This window comes from Melopsittacus undulatus, chromosome 15, assembly GCF_012275295.1.
Source record: "Melopsittacus undulatus isolate bMelUnd1 chromosome 15, bMelUnd1.mat.Z, whole genome shotgun sequence".
NCBI lineage: Eukaryota > Metazoa > Chordata > Aves > Psittaciformes > Psittaculidae > Melopsittacus > Melopsittacus undulatus.
This window is the reverse complement of record NC_047541.1, coordinates 3,972,878-3,992,232: the sequence shown is the minus strand read 5'-3', so window position 1 is coordinate 3,992,232 and position 19,355 is coordinate 3,972,878. Positions and strand designations below refer to the sequence as shown.

Here is a 19,355-nt window from a genome sequence, read left to right as displayed (position 1 = left end):
CTGGTGCGAGATGGGCGTGGTTGATATGGATATGTGGGCGGGGTTACGGTCATGTGGGCGTGGCTTAAGGGGCGGTGGGCGGGGATTAAGGGGCGGTGGGCTGGGCCATCACGGTCGGACACGGCATCTCGTTCAACACGCGGCTTTATTTGCGGGCCCCCAGGACCCCACCGGGTCCATGAGCACATCCAGCAGCGACCCCGGACTGGGATAACGGTGTCCGGGTGGGATAACGGTGTCCGGGCTGGGATAACGGGTGTCCTGGGCTGGGATAACGGGTGTCCTGTGCTGGGATAACAGGTGTCCTGGGCTGGGATAACGGGTGTCCTGTGCTGGGATAATGGGTGTCCTGTGCTGGAATAACGGGTGTCTGGGCTGGGATAACGGGTGTCCTGTGCTGGGATAACGTGTGTCCTGGGTTCAGATAATGGGTGTCCCAGGCCGGGAGAGGGGCTCCGCCCCAGAAAGTCCCATTCCATCGAGGCTGAAGGGGTCCAGCTACCGGCCCGAGGCTTCCTCTGCCTCGTAGCCCTCTGTCTTCATGTCATTGAGGCCCAGGTCTTCGTTCTGCTCAAAGCTCCGCTCGTAGCGCTCCACTCGGAGCTCCGGGTCCTCCTCCGGCGCGTACACATTCTATGTGGGGAGATGGGGGCTCCTCACAGGCTCTGACCCCTCAGCAGCACCCAGACAGGGGCCTCAGACAAGAGTCACCCTCTCAAGGGGTTCACAATGTGAACCAGACCACATTCCAAGCCCCAGGGAACAGACACCATCCCCATCTTCCTTCCCTCAAAGCCACCAGCAGTCCCCTCTCCCTGCTCACTGCCAGACCCCCAAAGGGAAATAAAGGAATTCCATCCAAACTGCTTGCCAACAGGTCAAGGAGCCCATCTCCCAGTGTACCTGAAGGTAGCTGTTGCCTGCAGGGTCATCCAGGATGAGGTGAGCCTTTGCCTTTCCCTCTATGATCTGCGGAAAGAGAGCACATCCAGGCATTAGTGCTCATAACCCTTCACTCCTGGCACCAGGACATTCCCAGCGCACTGCAGACATTCCTGGCATTGCCCTCAGGTAAACGACAGCAGTCATTGGGTAAAGCATGGAAATTCAGGAGCATGCTCACCTCCTGCAGCTTCCCAATGAACTCCTGCAGCTTCCCGGTCCTGCTGGGTGTAGAGCTGTCCCCCAGGCTGAAGGGGTTCCTCTCCACCTGGAAGAGCAGGAGCACTCAGTGCAATGTGAGACCCCCGAGGGGCTGAGCCCCCAGCACCACTCACCAGGTCCCGGATGTCCTTCAGCAGCCCCTCCAGGGTGGTGAACTTCCCCCCCAGTGCTCCCATGCCCAGCTCGAACTCCAGCTCCGGGATCTCCACACTGCACGTCTCTGACTGCAGAGGAAGAACACAGTGAGCCCTGTGGGGCCACTGAGCCCCTGCTCCAGGGCAGGTATCCAGAGGCACCTACCTTGAGGATGTCCCTTGTCATGTCAGAGGGGTCTGTGATCCGCAGGGTAATCCTGGTGCCCTGCGGCTCGATGGCTCCTCCAGACTTCACCTACGAGCACCCACAGTCAGCTTCACAGAGCCCTATACTGACATCACCCCCCAGTGCCTTAACCCAGGGAGCCAGAGCAGGCATGGACATGGCCAAACAGAGCTCTCCAGGACCTTGGCTTGCTCAGGAAGGCACCGCAGACCCAGCCTGACCACGCTGCACACAGCTCATGTGTGCTCTGCCCCCCCCAGCACAATGCTCCTCATCCAGGAATCCAGCCTGGAGGGCAGGGACCCTGGAAACACCTCCCCATGGAAGCAGAGAAGCCCACTGCCCCCCAGTGCTGCCAGCTCACCTCATTCGTCCTGTGCCCACAGGAGTCACAGTTTGTGGCCATGATGATCACCTCCTTGAAGTGTGGGATCTCTGGAGCAGACAGTCAAGGAAAACCCAAGGAAAGGGAAGTCTCAGAGACCCCAACAGCTCCAGTCCTTCCCGAGGCATTGCAGGAGCTCATGGGCAAGTCCTGAGCAGCACCGAGACACACGGGCACCCTGACAGGCTCCTTATGCAGGAGGAAGAGCACACATGGGACTCTCCCCTATGCTGCCTCCATGCAGAGCCCCACGGGGGGCAATGATTGGTGCCCCCACTCCAAGGATACGCACTAACTTCATATTTGTGCTGGCTGGAGCGTTGCACTCGGGGCAGTTGGTGTTGAACTGCAGGACCTGGGGCGCAGGAGCAAACAGGAGCATCAGAAAGGCCCATCCAGCCCAAAGGCACCAGCCCCCCTGGCATAGGCACCATTGCAGACACCCACCTCATTCCTCAGGTCCTCTGCAGCATCATCATCAGGCCTCTCATCCAGCTCCTCTCCCTGCAGCAGGAGACAGGAGCAGCGTTAACTCCTGTTCCTTAACCCAGGGCCTCCCAGAGGACAAGGGGGCTGATGGCACAGCTTGAGCAGCTCCCCATTACCTGCAGCCCCAGCATGGCAGCCTGCTGGGGACTCCTCCTGTAGTGAGTGACCACCAGAGCATCATCCTTCTGCGGCGCACGAGGGTTCTCCACAAAGCTGTTCCCTGAAGGGTCATCGATGATCTATGGGAAAACAAAGCTTTAGGAGCTCATCCCATGCTTTCCCGGGGGGAAAGGGGCTGCACCCCCAGGTACTCACAAAGGTGAAGGGGGAATGAACTTCTTTCAGCTGCTTTAGCTTCCCAATGAACTCATCTATTTTACTGGCCACCTCCTGGTCTGTTGCCTGCAACGGAGGGGAGGTTTGAGACCGGTGCTGGGGCAGCCAGAGCTGAAGACACCAGCACAAACCAGAGCACCCAGAGCACTCCTCTACCAGCAGTGCGCAATGCAGGGGATGAGCACAAGGAGCACGGCCGAGGAGCCCCCCCTTGCCCCACGTACCCTGCGGACAGGCTGGTCCTGCTCCAGGCCGGCCACAGCTCTGTCAATGAGCCCTTCAATGGTGGTAAGCACTTGAGAAGGAAAGAGAACACAAGTGAGGTGCTGTTAAACACACCACAGAGAGCCACACATAGGCCCCACCAAGCTTATGTGACCCAATGGATGCAGGGCAGGTTCTTCCCCACCCCGCTCCCCTACCCACCTCCCTTCTGGGAGAAAGCCGGGATCTCAAAGTCCAGCTCTGGGATCCGAGCTGTGGCACAGTCGGTCTTCACCACCTGCCTGTCCATGTCCTGCACACGACAGCAGTTGAGGAGCAGCGTTAGGATCCCGACAGCACCAGGACTGCGGGACCACGCCGGGGTCCCCAGCGCCTGTGTTAGCGCAGGCTCAGCAGCCACGATTCACCCGGGCACACACCGGAGTGCGCCCGTTTCGAAACCTAAAGGCTCGGTGCCAGCAAGGCACGTTACTGCCCGAGCGGTGGGGAACGGGAACGGTTCGGTTACTGCCCGAGCGGTGGGGAACGGGAACGGTTCGGTTCCTGCCCCACCGCGGGGGGCACGGGGGGCCCGGCGCTGACCTGCCGGGAGCTGACGGTGAGGCTGTAGCGCACGCCCCGCTCCTGGATGCGCCCCGCGGCCTGGATCTCGGTGTTGGCCCAGGAGCAGCTCCCGCAGGTGAAGGAGCTCACGATGACCTCTCTGAAGAACGGGATCCGGGTGAGCAGCAGCCGCGTCACCCCCTGCGGCAGAGGGGTTGGTGGGAGCCGGCTCGGGGGCAGCACCCCCGGACCCCCCGTACCCCCCGTCCGCAGCCCGGCCCCGCTCACGCTGCAGAAGCACTTCATGCACAGGGACTCGATCTCCGCCGGACGCTGCTCTCCGTCCTCGGCGCTCAGCGCCCGGAACACGGACCCGGTGCCCGCCGCCTCCACCGCGCCCAGCGCCGACATGCTGCCCCGCCGTCACGTGGGGCGGCGCGAGGTCACGTGAGGAAACGGCACGGTGCAACATGGCGGCGCCTTTATTGGTGCTCATGGTGCTCGGGTCCCGTTGCCCTCCCCGCTCCCGGCCCCGCTCCCGATCCCGGTCCCGTCCCCGCCGGCCTCGCCCCGCTCCCCCAGGCTGCGGGACAGGTCCCTCCATAGCGCATCGAGGCGGGCGTGCAGGTCCTCCACGGGCAGCGGGTCCCCCTCCATGTCCCCCGGCAGCCGCGGGGACAGCTTCAGCCGCACCTCCTCCGTCTGCCGGTCCAGGGCACGGGTGAAGTCCTGGATCTGAATGTACGTGTCCCGCCGGAACTCGGCCACCCGGCGCTGCACCTCCCTCGCCAGCGCCTCGGGGCTGGGCGGCCGCTCCCGCAGCCTGCCGGGGTGAAGGCTCAGCTTGGCCTGGAGCTGCTCCAGGTTCCCCTGGATGTTGCGGTGCAGGTCCCGGGCGCTCCGGGTCAGCTTGGAGGACAGCTCCTGGATGTACTGGTTGAGCTGCTCCGGGCTGGCCTGGCTGTGCGGGACCACGTCGCGGTGCAGCTCCTCCACGTTGCGGTGGATCTCGGTCACCAGCCGGTCCGCGTACGGGTGGACGATGCTCTTCACCTGCTCCGTGTGCAGCGCGATCTTGTGGCTGTAGTGAGCCAGGAAACGCTGCAGCTCGTCCGCCCCCCCCAGCAGCTGAGCCGTCAGTTCCCGGCCCGGCATCAGCTGGCGCCGCAGCTCCCGAGCCTTGAGGGACACTTGGTCCAGCAGCTCCTCCGTGAAGGGCTGCAGCCGGTAGCGGAGCTCCTCCAGGTGCCTGCCCACCCTGTGGTGCACCTCGTCCACGTAGGGTGACAGCTTCACCCGCAGGCTCTCCAGCTCCTTCCGGATGAGCTTCCTCAGGCTCTCCGAGTCCTGCGACAGCCGCGGCTGCAGCCCTCGGTTGAGGGGCGCCAGCTTCTCCAGGAAGTTCCCCATGTGGCTCACCCCATCCTGGGCGCTTCCCTTCGGGATCCTGCAGGAGAGCAGCTGTGAGCACCCCTCGCTGTGCCCTAACACACACATAATAAACCTGTTGACAGCCCCCATGGGTGTTTGTGTCCCCAGGGCGCTGGGGCCTTGCAGGGGTTACCGGGTGTACTCACGCCATGCCCCTGCCCAGCTTGCTGCCCTGCCCATGCTCGGGACTGTCCTTGTCACTCGTCAGCTGGCTCAGGTACTCCCAGAAGCTGCTCCTTGCTGGCTCTGCCGGTGCCACTGCAGGCAGGGGGGCAGTGTTAGTGTGGCAGTGCCCAACCTCTGCCCCATCCCATTGCCCCCGGTCACCCCTGAGCGAGCTCCTCTGCTCTGCACCTACCTGGGATGGTGGCCAGGAGGGTGAGGAGCAGCGCAGCCTCCGGAGCCATGGTGTGCTGCGGGAGGAAGGAGAGAGGAGCACATCAGCGCAGGGCTCCCCGAGCACTCGTGGGGCAGTGCTCCCTGTGCTTCGTGCCCCGTTCACTGTGCCCCACAAGGACCTTATCCCCGGGGTCCCCCATAGCACTGCCAGCACAGGATGGCACCTGTACAAGTGACACGGGCAGGACGTGCCCCTCACCTGGCTCCCAGTGCCTCCCGTGTCCCTGCGGCTCCACCGGCCCAGAGCTCCCTTTATACACGTGCAGGGGGAGATCTTTTGGACCTCACTCGGGTAAACACAACGTGGAGGCTGCAGCCGTGCCTGAGGGCTCACGTGGGGGTCACCTGAGCGCCGTGCTCCGGCCCCATCCTGCCCCTGCCCTTTGCAGGGTGCCCCCTATGGCTGCAGGTCTGATGGAGCCCACGGCACCGGGATGGGGCAGGAGGATCTGTGCCAGGGAAGGGTGAAACGAGCATGGTGCCCACCATGGGGCTGCCTGTTTGCCATCGAGCATCCCTGCTTCCCGCTGGGATCCCAAACCCGCCCTGTGTGGTTCCCTTCTTGTCACCTTTCCCCCAGGAAAAAGCAGCCACGTTTTCAGCCCAGGTCAGAGCCCCGTGCAGGGCACTGGGTGCTGACGCCAGGCTTTTAAACCAGAGAGTGCTGCAATGTTTGCAAACAGGGGCAGGTTTTCCCCATGGGTCAGGGTGCAGGGCTGGGGCACAGGGCGAAGTCCAGCACGGGGCTGGGGTGAAGCTCCGAGCAGTCACCGGTGCTCTTTAGCACCAAAGTCCACCCTGATCCCTCCCTGTGTGGACACACGGGGTCAGCCTGGGCAGCCCTGGGAGCACTCCCATCCCAGGGCTCTGCTGCTCCCATCTGCATACGGCCACAGCCCCTGCAGGCTGTGAGGATGCTGTGTCCATCACCCACCCGGTTCAGCCTGCATGGCCCAGGACCCATAGCATCGGCAGGCCCCACTGCAGCAGGGTACTTGTCTGTATGTGGGATGCTGCCAGTTGCTGAGGCACCCCTGAGTGGTGAGGTCCCAGTCCCTGACCCCTTTCTGGTTGATGATGGCTGCAACCACCCCCATCCCCATGCTGTGATGAGATCCCCACCTGCCTGCACCCATTCTGTTCCCTTCCCACTGCCTTGGGCTGCAGTTTGGGGGTGATGGTGTCCCCTGGACCAGCTGCCCTGGGCTGCCCATCCCGGCCAGTACACGACACGAAGCAGGCTCTGAATCACACACACACAGGTTTATTCATGCCGCGAGGAGCCGGCCCCGCACCATCAGGGGCTCATTCCACATCGGGCTGCGCGGTGCTGAGGAAAGCGGCCACCTTGTCCCGCACCTCCTTCTCCAGCAGCTCCATGTGGTCCTCGATGCCGGCAGTGCCGGACTCCAGCTTGGTGCGCATGTCCTCCAGCCGCTGCACCATCTGCTGCCCCAGCGCCTCCCCGACGGGCGCTGCCTGCTGCCGGAACGCCTCCAGCGTCTGCCCCACGCGCTCCTCCAGCTCCTGTGCCAGCGGTGCCAGGCGCTCCCGCAGGCTCTGGGCATCACCACCCGCCGCGCTCCGCAGCTCCTGTGCCAGCGGTGAGAGCCGAGCCCGCAGCTCCTCCGAGCTGGCATCCAGGCGCGCGCGCAGCTCCTCAGCCACGCGCTCCATCTGTGCCGTCAGCGCCTCGAGCTGGCGATGGAGCCCATCCTGCACCTCCTGCGCGTAGGGGCTGAGCCCCTGGCGCAGCTCTGCCACGCTCCTGCCCGCCTGCGCCTTCAGCTGCTCGGCCAAGGGCGCCAGGCGCTGCTTGAGGCTCTCCACGCTGCCATCGATCTGCTGCTGCAGCCGCTCTGCATAGGGGCTGAGCGAGGCCTGCATGTCCTCAGTGCTGCCCTGCAGCCGGGCCCGCAGCTCAGCCGCCAAGGGCTCCAGCGCCTGCCGCAGGTCTCCGGCGCCGCGATCCACCTGCGAGCGCAGCTCCTCGGCATAGGGGCTCATCCTGGCCTGGAGCTGGCGGATGTTGGTGCCCATCTGCTGGTGCACCTCGTCGGCATAGGGAGCCAGCTTGGCCTGCAGCTGGGCCAGCTCCCGGCGGATCTGCTCCTTGAGGCGCTGCGAGTCCTGTGCTAGCCGCGCCTGCAGCTCCGTGGCGAAGGGCACCAGGCGCCGCTGCAGGTCCTCAGCGTACGAGCTCACGCTCTGCAGGTTGCTCCCCAGCAGGGTGCTGGGGACAAGCGGGTGTCAGAGCCCCCATATGTGCCCATAGAGCCCTGCCCGGTGCCCCCCCTGCAGCCCCCAGCACCACAGCCCTGCTCACTTGAGCTGCTTGGTGATCTCGGCTTGCTGCAGCTGGTCCACTGTGTCCTTGGCATCGCTGCCCAGCTCTGTGAAGTACTTCCAGAGCACACTGGCCACCTCGTCCGGTTTGACATCAGCCTGGGCTCCTGCACCAGAGGCTGGGATCAGCGCTGGCACAATCCCATTCCCATGGGACAGCGCATCCCTATCCGTGCCCCAGGGCAGGACAGCATCCCGGCATCCCAAACCCACACACTGCCTCACCTGACACCACCAGGAGCACCAGGAAGAGGGCGGCCGCCTTGGGAGACATCCTGAGTGCTGGGGATGCCTGTGGGGACACAGAGCAGGGATGAAGGGAGTCCCATGGCAGCAGCCCCACTGCAGCCAATGCAGGCACCACCATCCCCAGGCACTCACCTGCACTGCCACCACTGCGGTCCTGCGCTGCTGTGCTGCTGTGCCGGGGAGCACCGGCCCTATTTATGCAGCCTGAGCGCCCTCGGTGGCTTCCACGCAGGGCTGGGACACAGCCTCGGGCTTGGACTTTAGCAAGGTCGCGACGTGGAGGCGCCTGACGTGTGCACAGCCCTGACATCAGCCACAGCCCCGACAGCTCCCAACGGGGCGCCAGGGACAAGGGCAGTGAGGGAATGGGGGTACCTGCACATGGGCACCCCCATGGGCAGCCTCCAGCTCCACAGGATGCAGTGATGGATCCCCTGGTTCTGGCTCTGTGATACTTGGGATGTGCAATGGGACAGGGCATGGGCTGGGGGGATGCTGTGGTGGATGCATGGAGGCACATGAGCAGATAGGATCCAGGCTCCTGGAGGAATTCCATAAGGAATGGCAGGACCCACTCTGCGGGATGCTGCGGATGCAGGTGTGCCCTCAACCAGCGTGGGACCCGTGTCCCTGGCCATGGGCATCAGGCTCTGTGGTGTCCCCGCTCCGTGCTGCAGCCGGTGCTGATGTGTCAGGGCAGGGATCAGCCGGGAGCTGTGGTGCCAAGGTCCAAAGAGCCCCCGCAGTGCCCCAGGGCTGGAGCAGCCCCACGGGGCTGGGGCCGCTGGATGTCACCCTCGTGCTGTGCCCACAGCCCCAGGCCTGTGCAGACACGGGCACCCGATGTGCTCACAGGCACCCGATGTGCTCACATGCACCCGATGTGCTCACAGGCACCCGATGTGCTCACAGGCACCCGATGTGCTCACATGCACACACATGCACACACAAGCAGGCACATGCAGAGCCCCGTGCCTTGCTCCATAGGGATTTTCCCAGCTCCCGGCTGGAGGCAGCCCCTCCATTACGGACCTGGCACCGCTCGGCCCCTGCCCCGCGGCCCCTTCCCGTCCAGCCCCTGACCTTTGCACAAGCCCCGGAGCCGGCGGTGGGAGGGTATAAAGTGGGACCCGGGGCTGCCCCAGCCCCAGAGCCCGGCTCAGGTGAGTGGGGAAGCCCCGATGAGGGTCGCGGTGGGAAGGGGACGGGTTGGGACCCCCGCGGGGCCGCCCCATGCCCTGTGCTCTGCTCTGTCCGCAGCCATGAGGGTGTCCCTGCTGCTCCTGCTCGCCTGCACGGCCGTCCTGGCAGCACAAGCAAGTAAGGGGGCTGGGGCCGGGCTCAGGGTGTACAGATGCACATATATATGGTGCCTATAGACAGCCTATGGCCACATCCCATCACACGTGTGCTTGCAGGGGCCGATGAGCCGGGGGAGCCCGAGGTGCTGGTGCGGAAGGTGCAGGAGTACGCGCAGAAAGCATCGGCCATGGCCAAGAGCGCCCTGAGCAGGGTGCAGGAGTCGGAGGTGGCTCAGCACGCCAGGTACCCCCGTCCCCCCCCACTGCCATGGGGACCATCGGGAGCAGGCGCTGACCCCGTCCCTTGTCCCTGCAGGCAGTGGCTGTTGGATGGCGCGGAGCTGGCGAAGCAGCGGCTGGCGCGGCTCAAGGAGAAGCTGGTGCAGCTCTGGAAGGGGACATCGGCCGTGTAGCACCGGGGGGGAACGGACAGGATGGGGACCCCCAGATCCCCTCCCACTGTCACAGTGCTGGCAATAAAGCAGAGCTGAAACAAGCGGCTGTGGTGGTGTCGTTGGGGGTGAGGAGGGGCTGGGATGGATGCGTTGCTCCCCCCTGCTGCAGACATGGACCCGGGCACAGGGGTGTGTGTGACCCAGCTCCCGGCTCTGCGTGGGGCACCTCAGTGGTAGGGAGAAGCCAGGGCACCCCCAATGCAGCTCCCAGTCCCCCCATTCCCTCCCTGCCCGAGCCCCCCTCCAGCATCCACTGCAAAGACTGAGGAGCTCCAATAACTTAAGTCACGTTTATTTGACAAAAGGAAGCAAAGCTGAGACCGACACCGGTTCGGGGAGGGGGGGAGGCAGCAGGAGGGCAAAGAGGGGTCCCGGGGCTCCCTCACCGGGCAGGGCAGGGAGCAGGCAGGGTCAGTCCTGGCCAGCGGCTCAGACTAAGGCCTTCTGGAGGTCATCCAGGATGGTGATGAAACGCGCCTTGAGGTTCTCGGTGTAGGGGGTGAGGCGCTCCTTGAAGTCCTGCAGCAGCGGCGTCACCTTCTCGCGCAGGTTACCCAGCTGCTCCACCACCTTGGCCTGGTACTCGGCGGCCTGGGGGATGCCCTTCTCCCGGATCTCCTCCAGCTTCTGGCTCAGCTTCTGCCGCAGCTCGTCGCTGTAGGGAGCCAGGTTCTTGCGCAGCTCCTCCACGTGCCCGCGCAGACGGTCCCGAGCCTCCTCGGCCACCGGGGTCAGCTTCTCCTGCATCAGCTCCACCTTCTGCTTGGTGAGCTCCTTGAGCTCCTGCGCCACGGGCGCCAGGCGCTGCCGGTACTGCTCCAGCTCCTCCGTCCACTTGGCAGAGAACTGGTCCAGGAAGGGACGGATCTTCTCCTTCACATCCTCCAGGTCCTTGGTCAGCTCCTGGCGCAGAGCCTCCGTGTCCTTCAGCCACATCTCACGCACCTCCTTGTAGTAGGGGGCCATGTCCTCCCGCAGCTTGGCGGCGGCTGCGCCCAGCGTGTCCAGGTTCTCGGCCAGCTTCAGGCTATGGGGAGCAGGGGGGAGGTCACGCACAGCACCCGGGGACCCCGCATCACCCCCCACCGTGCCGGACCCCACTTACTCCAGCTGCTTGCCCACGGCCGAGGAATCAAACTGGGAGATGGCATCCTTGCCGCTGGCCTTCACGGTCTCCAGGTACACCTCCACCATGTCCTTGAGGCGGTCCAGGGGTGCCTGGGGCTCGTCATGCTGCCAGAAGGAGCGGGCCTGGGTGCCTGCGGGGGGAGCACGGTGCGGTCAGGACCCAGTGCTTGGAGGGACGGCTCCAGCCCTGCCCGGCTCAGAGGGCTCCGGGAGCCTCGGCTGCAGCAGAGCGCTCGCAGCATCCGGCTCTGCTGCCCCATCCCAGTGCGTCCCGCATGGACTGGAGCTGCAGCCCCCGCAGCCCAGTGAGGACCTACCCGTCAGGCAGAGCAGGGCGAGGGCCACCACCACAGCTCTCATCTTGACGCTGAACCTGGGGGCAGAGCAACAGAGTCGGGTTCAGACACCCCCATCCCGGCCCCGCCGCTGCATCCCCGCACCCGGGCGCAGCCGGAGCCGGTGGCTCCGCTCGGGACGGAGCCGCTGGAGCAGCCCCGGCTCTTACCGGCTCAGTCCCGCTGCTCTGGTCCCGTCTGAGCCGCGCGGCGCCGCGGCCGCTATTTATGGCGGAGGGGCCGGGCCCGGGGGAGATAAGCGGCGGAGCAGCCCAAGAAACCGCTCCCCGCGGCCCATGTGGCGCAGGGAGTTCAAGGATCGCGCCGAGGAGCGCGTTTGGCAGCGCCGCGAGCAAACAGCGGCTCCCGGCCCGGCCAAGGAGCTGTTTACGCTGCCGCTGACCCAGATTCCTGCTGCGGCCGGGGCTGGCCCCGGGCCCGGGGACAAGGTCTGCGCCCGCACCGGGTTGGCCGCTCGGACCCAGACCCTGTCCTCTGCGGGGGGACCCAGGCGGCCCCGGCCCCTTTGGGCGCTGGGAGCTGCGCCCGAAGGCACCCTCATGAACCGAGCCTGGGTGAGGGGGACGAGGGGCGCAGCAGAACGGGCTGGGTAATGCCAGGGGAAGCTCTGGCAGTGCCTCACTGGGCACCGCACCCCCCTTCCCTCCATGGATACAGCTCCATTCTTCCCTCACCTCCATCCTCATGTGCTCCCCCCAGAGCTGCCCTGCTCCTGGATGTGCTCAGCACCATGTGTTTCATCTGCAACACCGCATTCCCTGCACAGGGAAGGATGCAGACAGCTCGGGTTCCATGCTGCATCCCGAGGGATAGAGCAGGGCAGGGAAGGGAGGAACACGGTGATCCCGGCTTGCAGCAGGTAGAAGGAGCTGTGCAGGGGGGCCGAGGGCCCTGCACACAGTGCCTGTGGCAAGGAGGTGGCTGCTGCATCTTGAGCTTTCACCCACGCGGCCGCATTGAGCAACCAGAGAGGAGACGAGGGCAGATCATCATCATGGTTTTATTTGTCATGATCCCACTGTCCAACTAAGTGACGAGTTGCAAGTGACCCACAGAAGAAATGGACCGAAGAGTTACTGAAACTTGGGTTTGGTTTAGTCCAACAGAAACGAGGGAGGGAGGAAGGCAAAAAAATACTTCTGACATTTCCAAAACCCAGAAAGAAGAGCAAAGGGCATTAATATACATTCAACACATACTGCGCGGGTTGGGTACAATACAAAGCCATGGTAGGACGGGTGATGCTGCGCGATGGCACGAGGAGCGGGGCCCTGCAGGCGTGGGGCAGCCGAGGGGCTCCCCCCCCCCAGCACCATGTAAACAGAGGAAACCAAATCAAAGGTAGGAGCAGAAGGCGTTGGGAGCTTCCCCGTCCCTGGGATGGCTCCTGGCCGGGGGGAGGCCGGGCCGAGCATGGTGAGGATGTGAGGGCAGCGATGCTGCTGTGCCAGGCTGGTCCCGTGCTTCCTTCTGTGCAATGGGGGGGGGGGGGGTCCTCTTATAAAAGATTCCAGAAAAGTGGCATTAAGGAGAAGCGGACATGGATTCCCGAGGGAACAGCCGCCCAGCCCGCATGGCAACAGGGGAAGGGCAAGGGGAGACCGACTGCATCAAGGAGAAGAGCACTGTGGCCACTGGCACGAGTGAGGGAAAACCAGTCACAAGTACAACGTCATGGGGGGAAATAAAGTACTTTGAACAAAAGGTGCAAGTCACAATCGATATAGAACAGAATCCAGGTTAAAAATTCCTCTCAAACGGAAATTCCTTTTGCCTTTTTATTAATAACAATAATAATAAAACAACATTTACCAAAAAAACAATTCCTACGTGGTCGGGAGGAGGAGCTGAGGAGACAAAGGAAAATCCATCTTCCCTACGGAAAAGCCAGGAGAAAGAAAAACCCCAAGTGGGATGCAGGTTGGAAAAGAAAAGGATGGGGCCGGGGGGAGGAGGAGCTGATCCTTCAGCACACGGACAGACAGACAGACAGACGGGCGGTCGGACGGAGAGGAGGAACCAAAGCAGACCAAGATGAGACGAGAAGCGTATTGCACCAGGGGTGGGTGCTCCCGGCCGGAGCTGCGGGATCTGCTGCGGGGCCGGCACCGTCCTCATCCTCACCAGAGCACAGGGACGAAGAGCAGGAGGATGGCACGGGATGAGGGATCCGGGATCCGAGCGGCTCCGCACCCGCCTGCTCCCTGGGCAGCAGGACCCCTCCAGAGCAGCCCCAGTGCTCGGGCTCCGCAGGGGCTCTGGCTGGTTCGGTGGGAGTTCCAGGCAAACATGGCAAAGGAAGTAAAGAAACCAAAGGAAGGGCAGGCTGGCGGAGCGGAGCATGAGAGGGGCCATGGTATTCCAGTTAGTCAGAAATACTACGGCAATTTGGCGCAATGCTGCTAGATACTGTTGGTTTAAAATGGACCTTTTCGTTTCAAAGCTGTACAGAAAACCTGCAGGAGAGAAGCAGAGGTGTTAGGAGACACCAGAGGACGGCAGCGTTGCTCCCACAGCCACAACCCCATTGCCAATCCCAAACCACAAGCTACACCCTGGGAGGGAGATGCAGGGCTCTGACAGCAGCCAAGGCCTGGCAGGAGCCTGATGATGGGGGGGGGATCACAGCCATGGGAGCTTGGAGCTGCCGATCTCTTCCCAGCCTCACACCAGCCCTGGAGCAAAGCAGCAGGGCCAATGGTAGTCCAAACAATAGGGCTCTGACCCCATATTGGGCAGGGGAGGACACTTGAATACTCACTCCCTCCTGGTTACACCCCTGCCTGCTCCATCCCAAAGGGCACCTCCGGGTGCTTGTAGCTCAGTAGGACGTCTGTAATACATGTCGATGGGTAACAGGAGGTGTTTAGATGCTGGCTGCCATCACCTAGGTTGGGATGCTCTTGTCCTTCCAAACTCTCCCCACATTCTGTAAGGGCAAAGGACAGTGTTGGAATCTGCACAGGAGGTACCCAAACCCTCCCTGCAGACACTGCTCACGTGGAGGAGAGGTGCTCTGCACCCCGGATTGTGAGCTGGTGCCTCAGCTCCTGGCCCGGACCCCCCACATCCCATCCCTGCAGCTCAGCAGGTCCTTACCATCGCTGTCCCTGTCCCGCAGCTGCTGGCTGGCCATCAGCGACGACTGGCTGAGGACTGCGTCCGACATCCGAGCAGAGCTTAGTGCTTTTCCTGCCATTAAACTCATTCCAGGCAAGTTATCCAACTGCACCTGTGGAGAGAGCAGCACACAAGTCAAAGGAGGATCAGGACAAAGCATCCCTCTGCTGCTCCAGCTCTCTGGGAAGCCTTCAGCAAGAGATTCTAAGTACAAGTGAAAAGCATGCACCATAAGGCATAGCTCAGGTGCAGCCACTGTCCCCATAACACAAGAATGGACTGGACAGGCCAAGTCCCTTCCAGACCCACACTGAACTAAGGCAGAGCCCTTGTCACGTAGAGCAGAAGGGAGCTGCAGCAGAGAACACATCCAGCTTTGGACAGGACAGTTCCCAGCAGCCCAAACACAGGCAGCTTCACCAGAGGACATGGGAAAAGAGCTGCCCCACTGCAGCAGCCAGGCTGGGGCAGCCCTGGAGCAGAGGAGGAGCATTCCACATGGGTCTCTGGTACAGTGTGTTCACTAACTCAAGTGTTTCATGGGCCTTTCCATTCCCAGCACTCCCAGAGCCAGGTGCTGCCTGTCCTCCAGGACACCTTGTACCTAACCCTGCAGGCAGGAAGCTCTGTGCTGCTTCAAACCTACGTAGGCATCATCACTGTTCTGGATGGTGTGATGTCTCTGCAGGGTCCGGGGCCGCGGGTGCTCGCTGGAGGAGGGTCGCACGGGGTAGCCCAGCCCGTTGTGGTCAGGCACCTGCATCGCTTGGCCGGGGGAGCTCCTGTCCATACAGTTCCCTACAATGGACTCTTTAAAGGCAGGCAAGACAGAGAAAGGACAGGTTAGTACGAGGAACCTGCAGCTCTCACTGCAAACTACAGGTCTGAGATGCAGCTGCATGAACAGTCAGTGGTAGGAAGGGACCCCCATTGCTCTCATGCACTGATGCAGCACCAGGGCCCCCCCAGTGGCACTTGGACAGGCTACTCCTCCCAGCACTGAGATCCCAAAGACCTCAGTGCTATCTGCCTCCCATTGGTCTACAAAAGCAGCCTAAAATCAGAGGGGCAGAGGCACCAGAGGACAGGAGCCAGACCCTTTCAGCCTGCTTCCCAGCCCTCCTGCCTTCCCCTCCACCTCCTCCAGGCCTTGCCCCCATCATTGCACAATGAGGAGGGAGAAGCATCTCCCCAGCCTCCACATGGGACGTTCCAGCAGCACAGCCTTGCTGGAAGAGCTGGCCAGGATGTTCGCTTTTATCAGATGACTTCTCCCTGCCCTCCCACAATCAGGCTGTAGGAGTACACGAGTGATCTGCCTGGCAAAGTCCATCTGCACTGCAAGCTCTCATGACCGAGGGTAAAGGCTACATTGCTATCAAGCAAAACCTCCCATCATCGAGTACATGATGTTTTGAATAAAGTCCTGAGGTAGGAGCAGCCGTCACTGGGTCTGATGCTTGCAAACAGCCCCGTGGAGCACAAACATGCCAACGTGGCCACAAGCATGGGGGAGCTGCCCCAAGTGACACAGAGCAGAGCTGCACAGCGGGCAGCACTGCACCAGGACACGGCCCCACACTGCTGGCTCTGCAGCAGGGGGATGCCAGGAAGGTGCTCCCAGTGCACAGAGTGGGATCCAGGCAGGACCCGCTTGCAGGAGCACAAGCAGGGCTGGCCCAGTGCTCCCAGTGCCCTTCCTGCCTGGAGACGGCTCCGGCTGGGCCGGGATGGAGCGCGGGCAGGCAGATGTGGTCACCCCCCCCCCCCTCCCTTTGCACAACCGTGGGGTTATGTGCGGTTAAGAGTCAGCCTTCCCGGAAAACAGAGAGGGAAAACATGAGGTAAGAGCTGCTGGCGGGGCTGTGCCACCCACATGCTGCTCGGGACACCGCTCCAACTGTGGGAACGGTTGTTTGGGCCGGCTCCTCCAGCCCCAAACACAGCTCCCACAGCCAGCCCTGCTACATCGGGATGAGACCCTGGAATGGCCTGGACCAGGACACAACCACATACGTCCCATAGCCAGCACGGCACCTTGGGGATGCGGAGGGCTGAGGGGTGGGACAGCTGGAGTTCTCTGTCCTCACCCCAGCCCTGCTCCAGCCGCCTGAACCCGGAGCAGAAGCCCTTCCATCCCCTTTGTGTCAGTGCAGCATGTGACACTGGCACCACAGGCCGCCAGCTCCGCTCCTTCGGGGCCGAGCAAGGCAGGTTTCCCATGGGCAGCATTCCCAGCCCTGTGATGGATGGAGCAGAACTGGAGCAAGGCTGCTCGAAGGCAGTGCAGTCACATCCTAAACACGGCTCTGGTGGATGCTCTGCTCTCTCAGTCCCTGGCTGGGATGCTCAACAGAGATGCCAGGGCTCTCCGATCCGGGACAACACTGCTCCATCAGCAGGCACTGTGAAGTACATCCCACTCGAGGGAAAACACTTGGTGAGCTGGGCCACAAGAGACAGTTCCCCCTCTTTGCTCAGGAGAAGCTGTGGCCTCCTAAGACAGTACAGGGAAAACAACTGGAAGAGCCAAGGAATGTGGCTATGAAAGCCTTCAGGAGAGGAGCCGTGCTTGGCCAGGGCAGGTCTCCCCAGCCAGCCCTTGGTGCCAGCACACAGCACACTTGGGAATGCTGAGGGTACCCTATGTGTGAGTGAAGCACCAGCACGGACCCTGAGGCTGCAGATAAGGGTACCCAGGTTGTGGGGAGCAGCACAGGCCTGAGGCCAAGTGGGTTACCGGAGGCAGGAGGAGAGCAGCAGAGCGGCTGCATCTCAGCACAGTTTACTCCATGAGCCCTCCGACAATGCACTTACACAACACTATTTGTAAACATTTACTTGCTTTTACTCATTTACAAAGTCTTGGAGGGTAAAGTCCTCTCCCTTGTGTAACCAGGGTGAGCACCACCAGTATGGGGGCAGAACTTCAGCTTCTGACTTCAGTAAATGCTGCTGTTCATCTAACGGTCTCTGGCATTAGGAAGCAAACTTCTTAATACCACAGTTATTTGGTACAAAACACACCTCCAGACCTTCCACCTCCACCTGGGCTGATTCTCCCCTTCCATGCTTCAAGCGCCACAGGGAGCATGAGGTGCAGGAGCAAACATATTGGTTATGCAGGATTGAAGATGACTTCAGAACAGCCGAGCCTCGTCCCTACCCTGCCTGTGCTCCGGGGACCAGGGCTTGGCACGCTGGCTTTGCCCTCCATGCCACTCTGTTCCAACCCAGTACTTTCCCAGCAAACCCGTGCTGTGTCCCCAAACAAAGCCAAGCCTCTTGTGCCTTGGACACTGCCCCTCTGCAATAGGGCCTGCTGCGCCAAGGGCAAGCTGATGGCTTCAGACCAGCACAGCTCTGTCTCGCTGTGAATGCTGATCCTCCCAGCTCAGCCTGGAAAGCCCTTTTCTCACCAAAGCTCTCCTAGCAAGGGGCCAGGATGGTGCTTTTCATACAGAGAAGGCTGGGAATTACAGCTCAGGCAGGAGCTTCTCTGACACTGCACTGCTGCCAACGCAGCCACCGAGGAGCAAAGGCTTCCAAGCAGCAGAGAAGGTCTTCAGATGCTAATGGCAAGTTTAAACTCACTTTCCCCAGAACCATCCCCTTCTAGTTCAGGCAGGGCCGGAGCCTTGCTGCTGCTGCCCAACGTGCCAGAGGAGCTGACTCAGGCAGCCCTAGCAACAAGGCAGCTACCACCACTCTCAGGGCTATGCTGGTCACTTAACTGTTTCCAGCCCGTTTTATGGGGGATTGGGAACATCACCAATGGGAATAACTGCATCAGCAGCACACAGCATCCCCGAGAAGATGGCAGTGCACTACTGGACAGGACAGAAGGAGGTCACACTTCAAAGAGAAGCTGCTGCCTGGGTTCCCTTCTTATTTAACACTGTTTATTAGAGACTATGCCTGCATTTAGTTAAAGCCACAAAGCCAGAAGGAATCCAGGTATCTCCATGCTATGCAGAGCATGTCACGGAGGCCTCCGGCAGGGAGGCCGGCAGCATGCAGGCAGCAGGGCACAGTGTTCCATCAGGAGCAGGGAGCCTTACCTCTGCTGGGCACCTTACTCCTACTGAAGGCAGCCGCGGGCTGATGCCTGTACTGGTGCGTCCCCAGCTCCTGCGCGTGATTAGCAGTTCCTAGCAAGGGGTCTGGGTCCCCGTGCCCTCCTGCGCTCACGAGCAGAGGGCTCTCGTGGCAGCCTTTGGTCAATGTGTTTGCAGTCTTACTGTCAGGAAAGCTGTCCCTGGCCCCCTCGCACGCGCAGTCCTCCTCCATGCTCTCCGAATGGAACAGGGCTGGCTGGTGCACGTATCCGTGCGGCGGCACTGACGCAGGTACCTGCTGGATACATTCTTGCGCCCTGATTTTTAAGAGATGCTGGGGGCTGCTCTGTGGGTGGTACGTGTCAGCACTCTGATAAGGCAAAGACAACGACTGGCGCTCCGAGAGGCTCTGTCCCACGCTGGCGCCCATGTTCCCAGCATCCCCTTGACTCATATGCCTGAACAACTCTTGGAATTCTTGCTGCTGCTGCCGCCGCTTGATGAGCTGTGCAAATTCTAACTGGGGCAGCCGCATGTCCGTGTGCCCCGTGAGCGAGTGCCGGGGAGAAAGCAGTCCCTGGAGGATGTGTGGTACCTGCTGGTGTCGGCTGTAGTCGGGAGGCGTCGGGGACAACAGTGCTTGCTGTAGTGCGGATGCGGTGTAGTGCTGCTGTTGCTGCTGCTGCTGCTGATGTGCGCTCTGCGGGAAGCTGGGGTACTGGTCGAGCTGTGGGACCTTGAGAGCTTGCTGAGCTGGGGGGAACCCCACTCCTGTGGCCGGGCTGTAGCTGCCGGGGGACACGCGGGGCTGCTCGGGGTACAGGTGGGGGTGTAAGTGCACCTGGTCGTAGTTGGCGGGGGGATACCTGCTCACGTTCAGGCTGCAGAGGACAGAGCGACAGTCACTGTCTCATCAGTGAGCATCAGGACACAGGCAGAGCTGCTCCCTGAGGCAGATGCTCACAGGAACTGCTGCCCAGGGACAGGGAGACAGCTCAGCTCCACAAACCCAGTGTTGGGCTGGTGAGGAAGCCACATTCTTCCCAGGC

At 62.1% G+C, this 19,355-nt stretch overlaps 6 protein-coding genes across 10 annotated transcripts in view; 1 reads left to right on the top strand and 5 right to left on the bottom strand.

Moving 5' to 3' along the window:
• Positions 1-131: 131 nt before the first annotated feature.
• On the bottom strand, positions 132-3,887 carry ZPR1 (ZPR1 zinc finger). 2 transcript variants are annotated; one of them, XR_004550314.1, is made up of 15 exons: positions 3,752-3,887; positions 3,503-3,664; positions 3,122-3,212; positions 2,920-2,990; positions 2,675-2,761; positions 2,476-2,598; positions 2,318-2,374; positions 2,159-2,225; positions 1,850-1,920; positions 1,465-1,554; positions 1,278-1,388; positions 1,124-1,210; positions 904-969; positions 429-633; positions 132-319 (listed from the first exon to the last, which is right to left on the bottom strand). XR_004550314.1 is itself a non-coding variant. In XM_005143533.3 (14 exons), exons 1-14 carry the CDS (start codon positions 3,872-3,874, stop codon positions 499-501), a joined length of 1,341 nt encoding a protein of 446 aa, XP_005143590.2. In that variant the 5' UTR covers positions 3,875-3,887; the 3' UTR covers positions 371-498. The 2 variants fall into 2 exon arrangements, 1 of the variants encoding a protein (XP_005143590.2); XM_005143533.3 differs by lacking the exon at positions 132-319 and having other exon boundaries at positions 371-633.
• A 68-nt stretch (positions 3,888-3,955) lies between these two features.
• On the bottom strand, positions 3,956-5,301 carry APOA5 (apolipoprotein A5). The gene is made up of 3 exons (XM_005143532.2): positions 5,253-5,301; positions 5,041-5,152; positions 3,956-4,910 (listed from the first exon to the last, which is right to left on the bottom strand). Exons 1-3 carry the CDS (start codon positions 5,299-5,301, stop codon positions 3,956-3,958), a joined length of 1,116 nt encoding a protein of 371 aa, XP_005143589.2.
• A 1,297-nt stretch (positions 5,302-6,598) lies between these two features.
• On the bottom strand, positions 6,599-8,039 carry APOA4 (apolipoprotein A4). The gene is made up of 4 exons (XM_031044119.2): positions 8,021-8,039; positions 7,865-7,931; positions 7,620-7,746; positions 6,599-7,526 (listed from the first exon to the last, which is right to left on the bottom strand). The coding sequence occupies exons 2-4, from the start codon at positions 7,911-7,913 to the stop codon at positions 6,599-6,601; spliced, it is 1,104 nt and encodes a 367-aa protein (XP_030899979.2). The 5' UTR covers positions 7,914-7,931; positions 8,021-8,039.
• Positions 8,040-8,871: 832 nt separating this feature from the next.
• APOC3 (apolipoprotein C3) lies at positions 8,872-9,670 on the top strand. Its single transcript, XM_005143530.3, has 4 exons — positions 8,872-9,051; positions 9,149-9,208; positions 9,307-9,433; positions 9,506-9,670. The coding sequence occupies exons 2-4, from the start codon at positions 9,151-9,153 to the stop codon at positions 9,600-9,602; spliced, it is 282 nt and encodes a 93-aa protein (XP_005143587.1). The 5' UTR covers positions 8,872-9,051; positions 9,149-9,150; the 3' UTR covers positions 9,603-9,670.
• Positions 9,671-9,911: 241 nt separating this feature from the next.
• Positions 9,912-10,958, bottom strand: APOA1 (apolipoprotein A1). Its single transcript, XM_034069657.1, has 2 exons — positions 10,750-10,958; positions 9,912-10,671 (listed from the first exon to the last, which is right to left on the bottom strand). Exons 1-2 carry the CDS (start codon positions 10,836-10,838, stop codon positions 10,074-10,076), a joined length of 687 nt encoding a protein of 228 aa, XP_033925548.1. The 5' UTR covers positions 10,839-10,958; the 3' UTR covers positions 9,912-10,073.
• Positions 10,959-12,108: 1,150 nt separating this feature from the next.
• The window catches only part of SIK3 (SIK family kinase 3), a 54,007-nt gene continuing 46,760 nt past the window's right edge, over positions 12,109-19,355 (bottom strand). For all 4 annotated transcript variants that reach the window (XM_034069463.1, XM_034069461.1, XM_034069459.1 and 1 more), the window contains 5 exons: positions 18,310-19,187; positions 14,895-15,058; positions 14,228-14,360; positions 13,890-14,057; positions 12,109-13,584 (listed from right to left, as the gene is read on the bottom strand). In XM_034069463.1, coding sequence (XP_033925354.1) covers positions 13,900-14,057; positions 14,228-14,360; positions 14,895-15,058; positions 18,310-19,187 — 1,333 coding nt within the window. In that variant the 3' untranslated portion in view covers positions 12,109-13,584; positions 13,890-13,899. The remainder of the gene's footprint in view (positions 13,585-13,889; positions 14,058-14,227; positions 14,361-14,894; positions 15,059-18,309; positions 19,188-19,355) is intronic.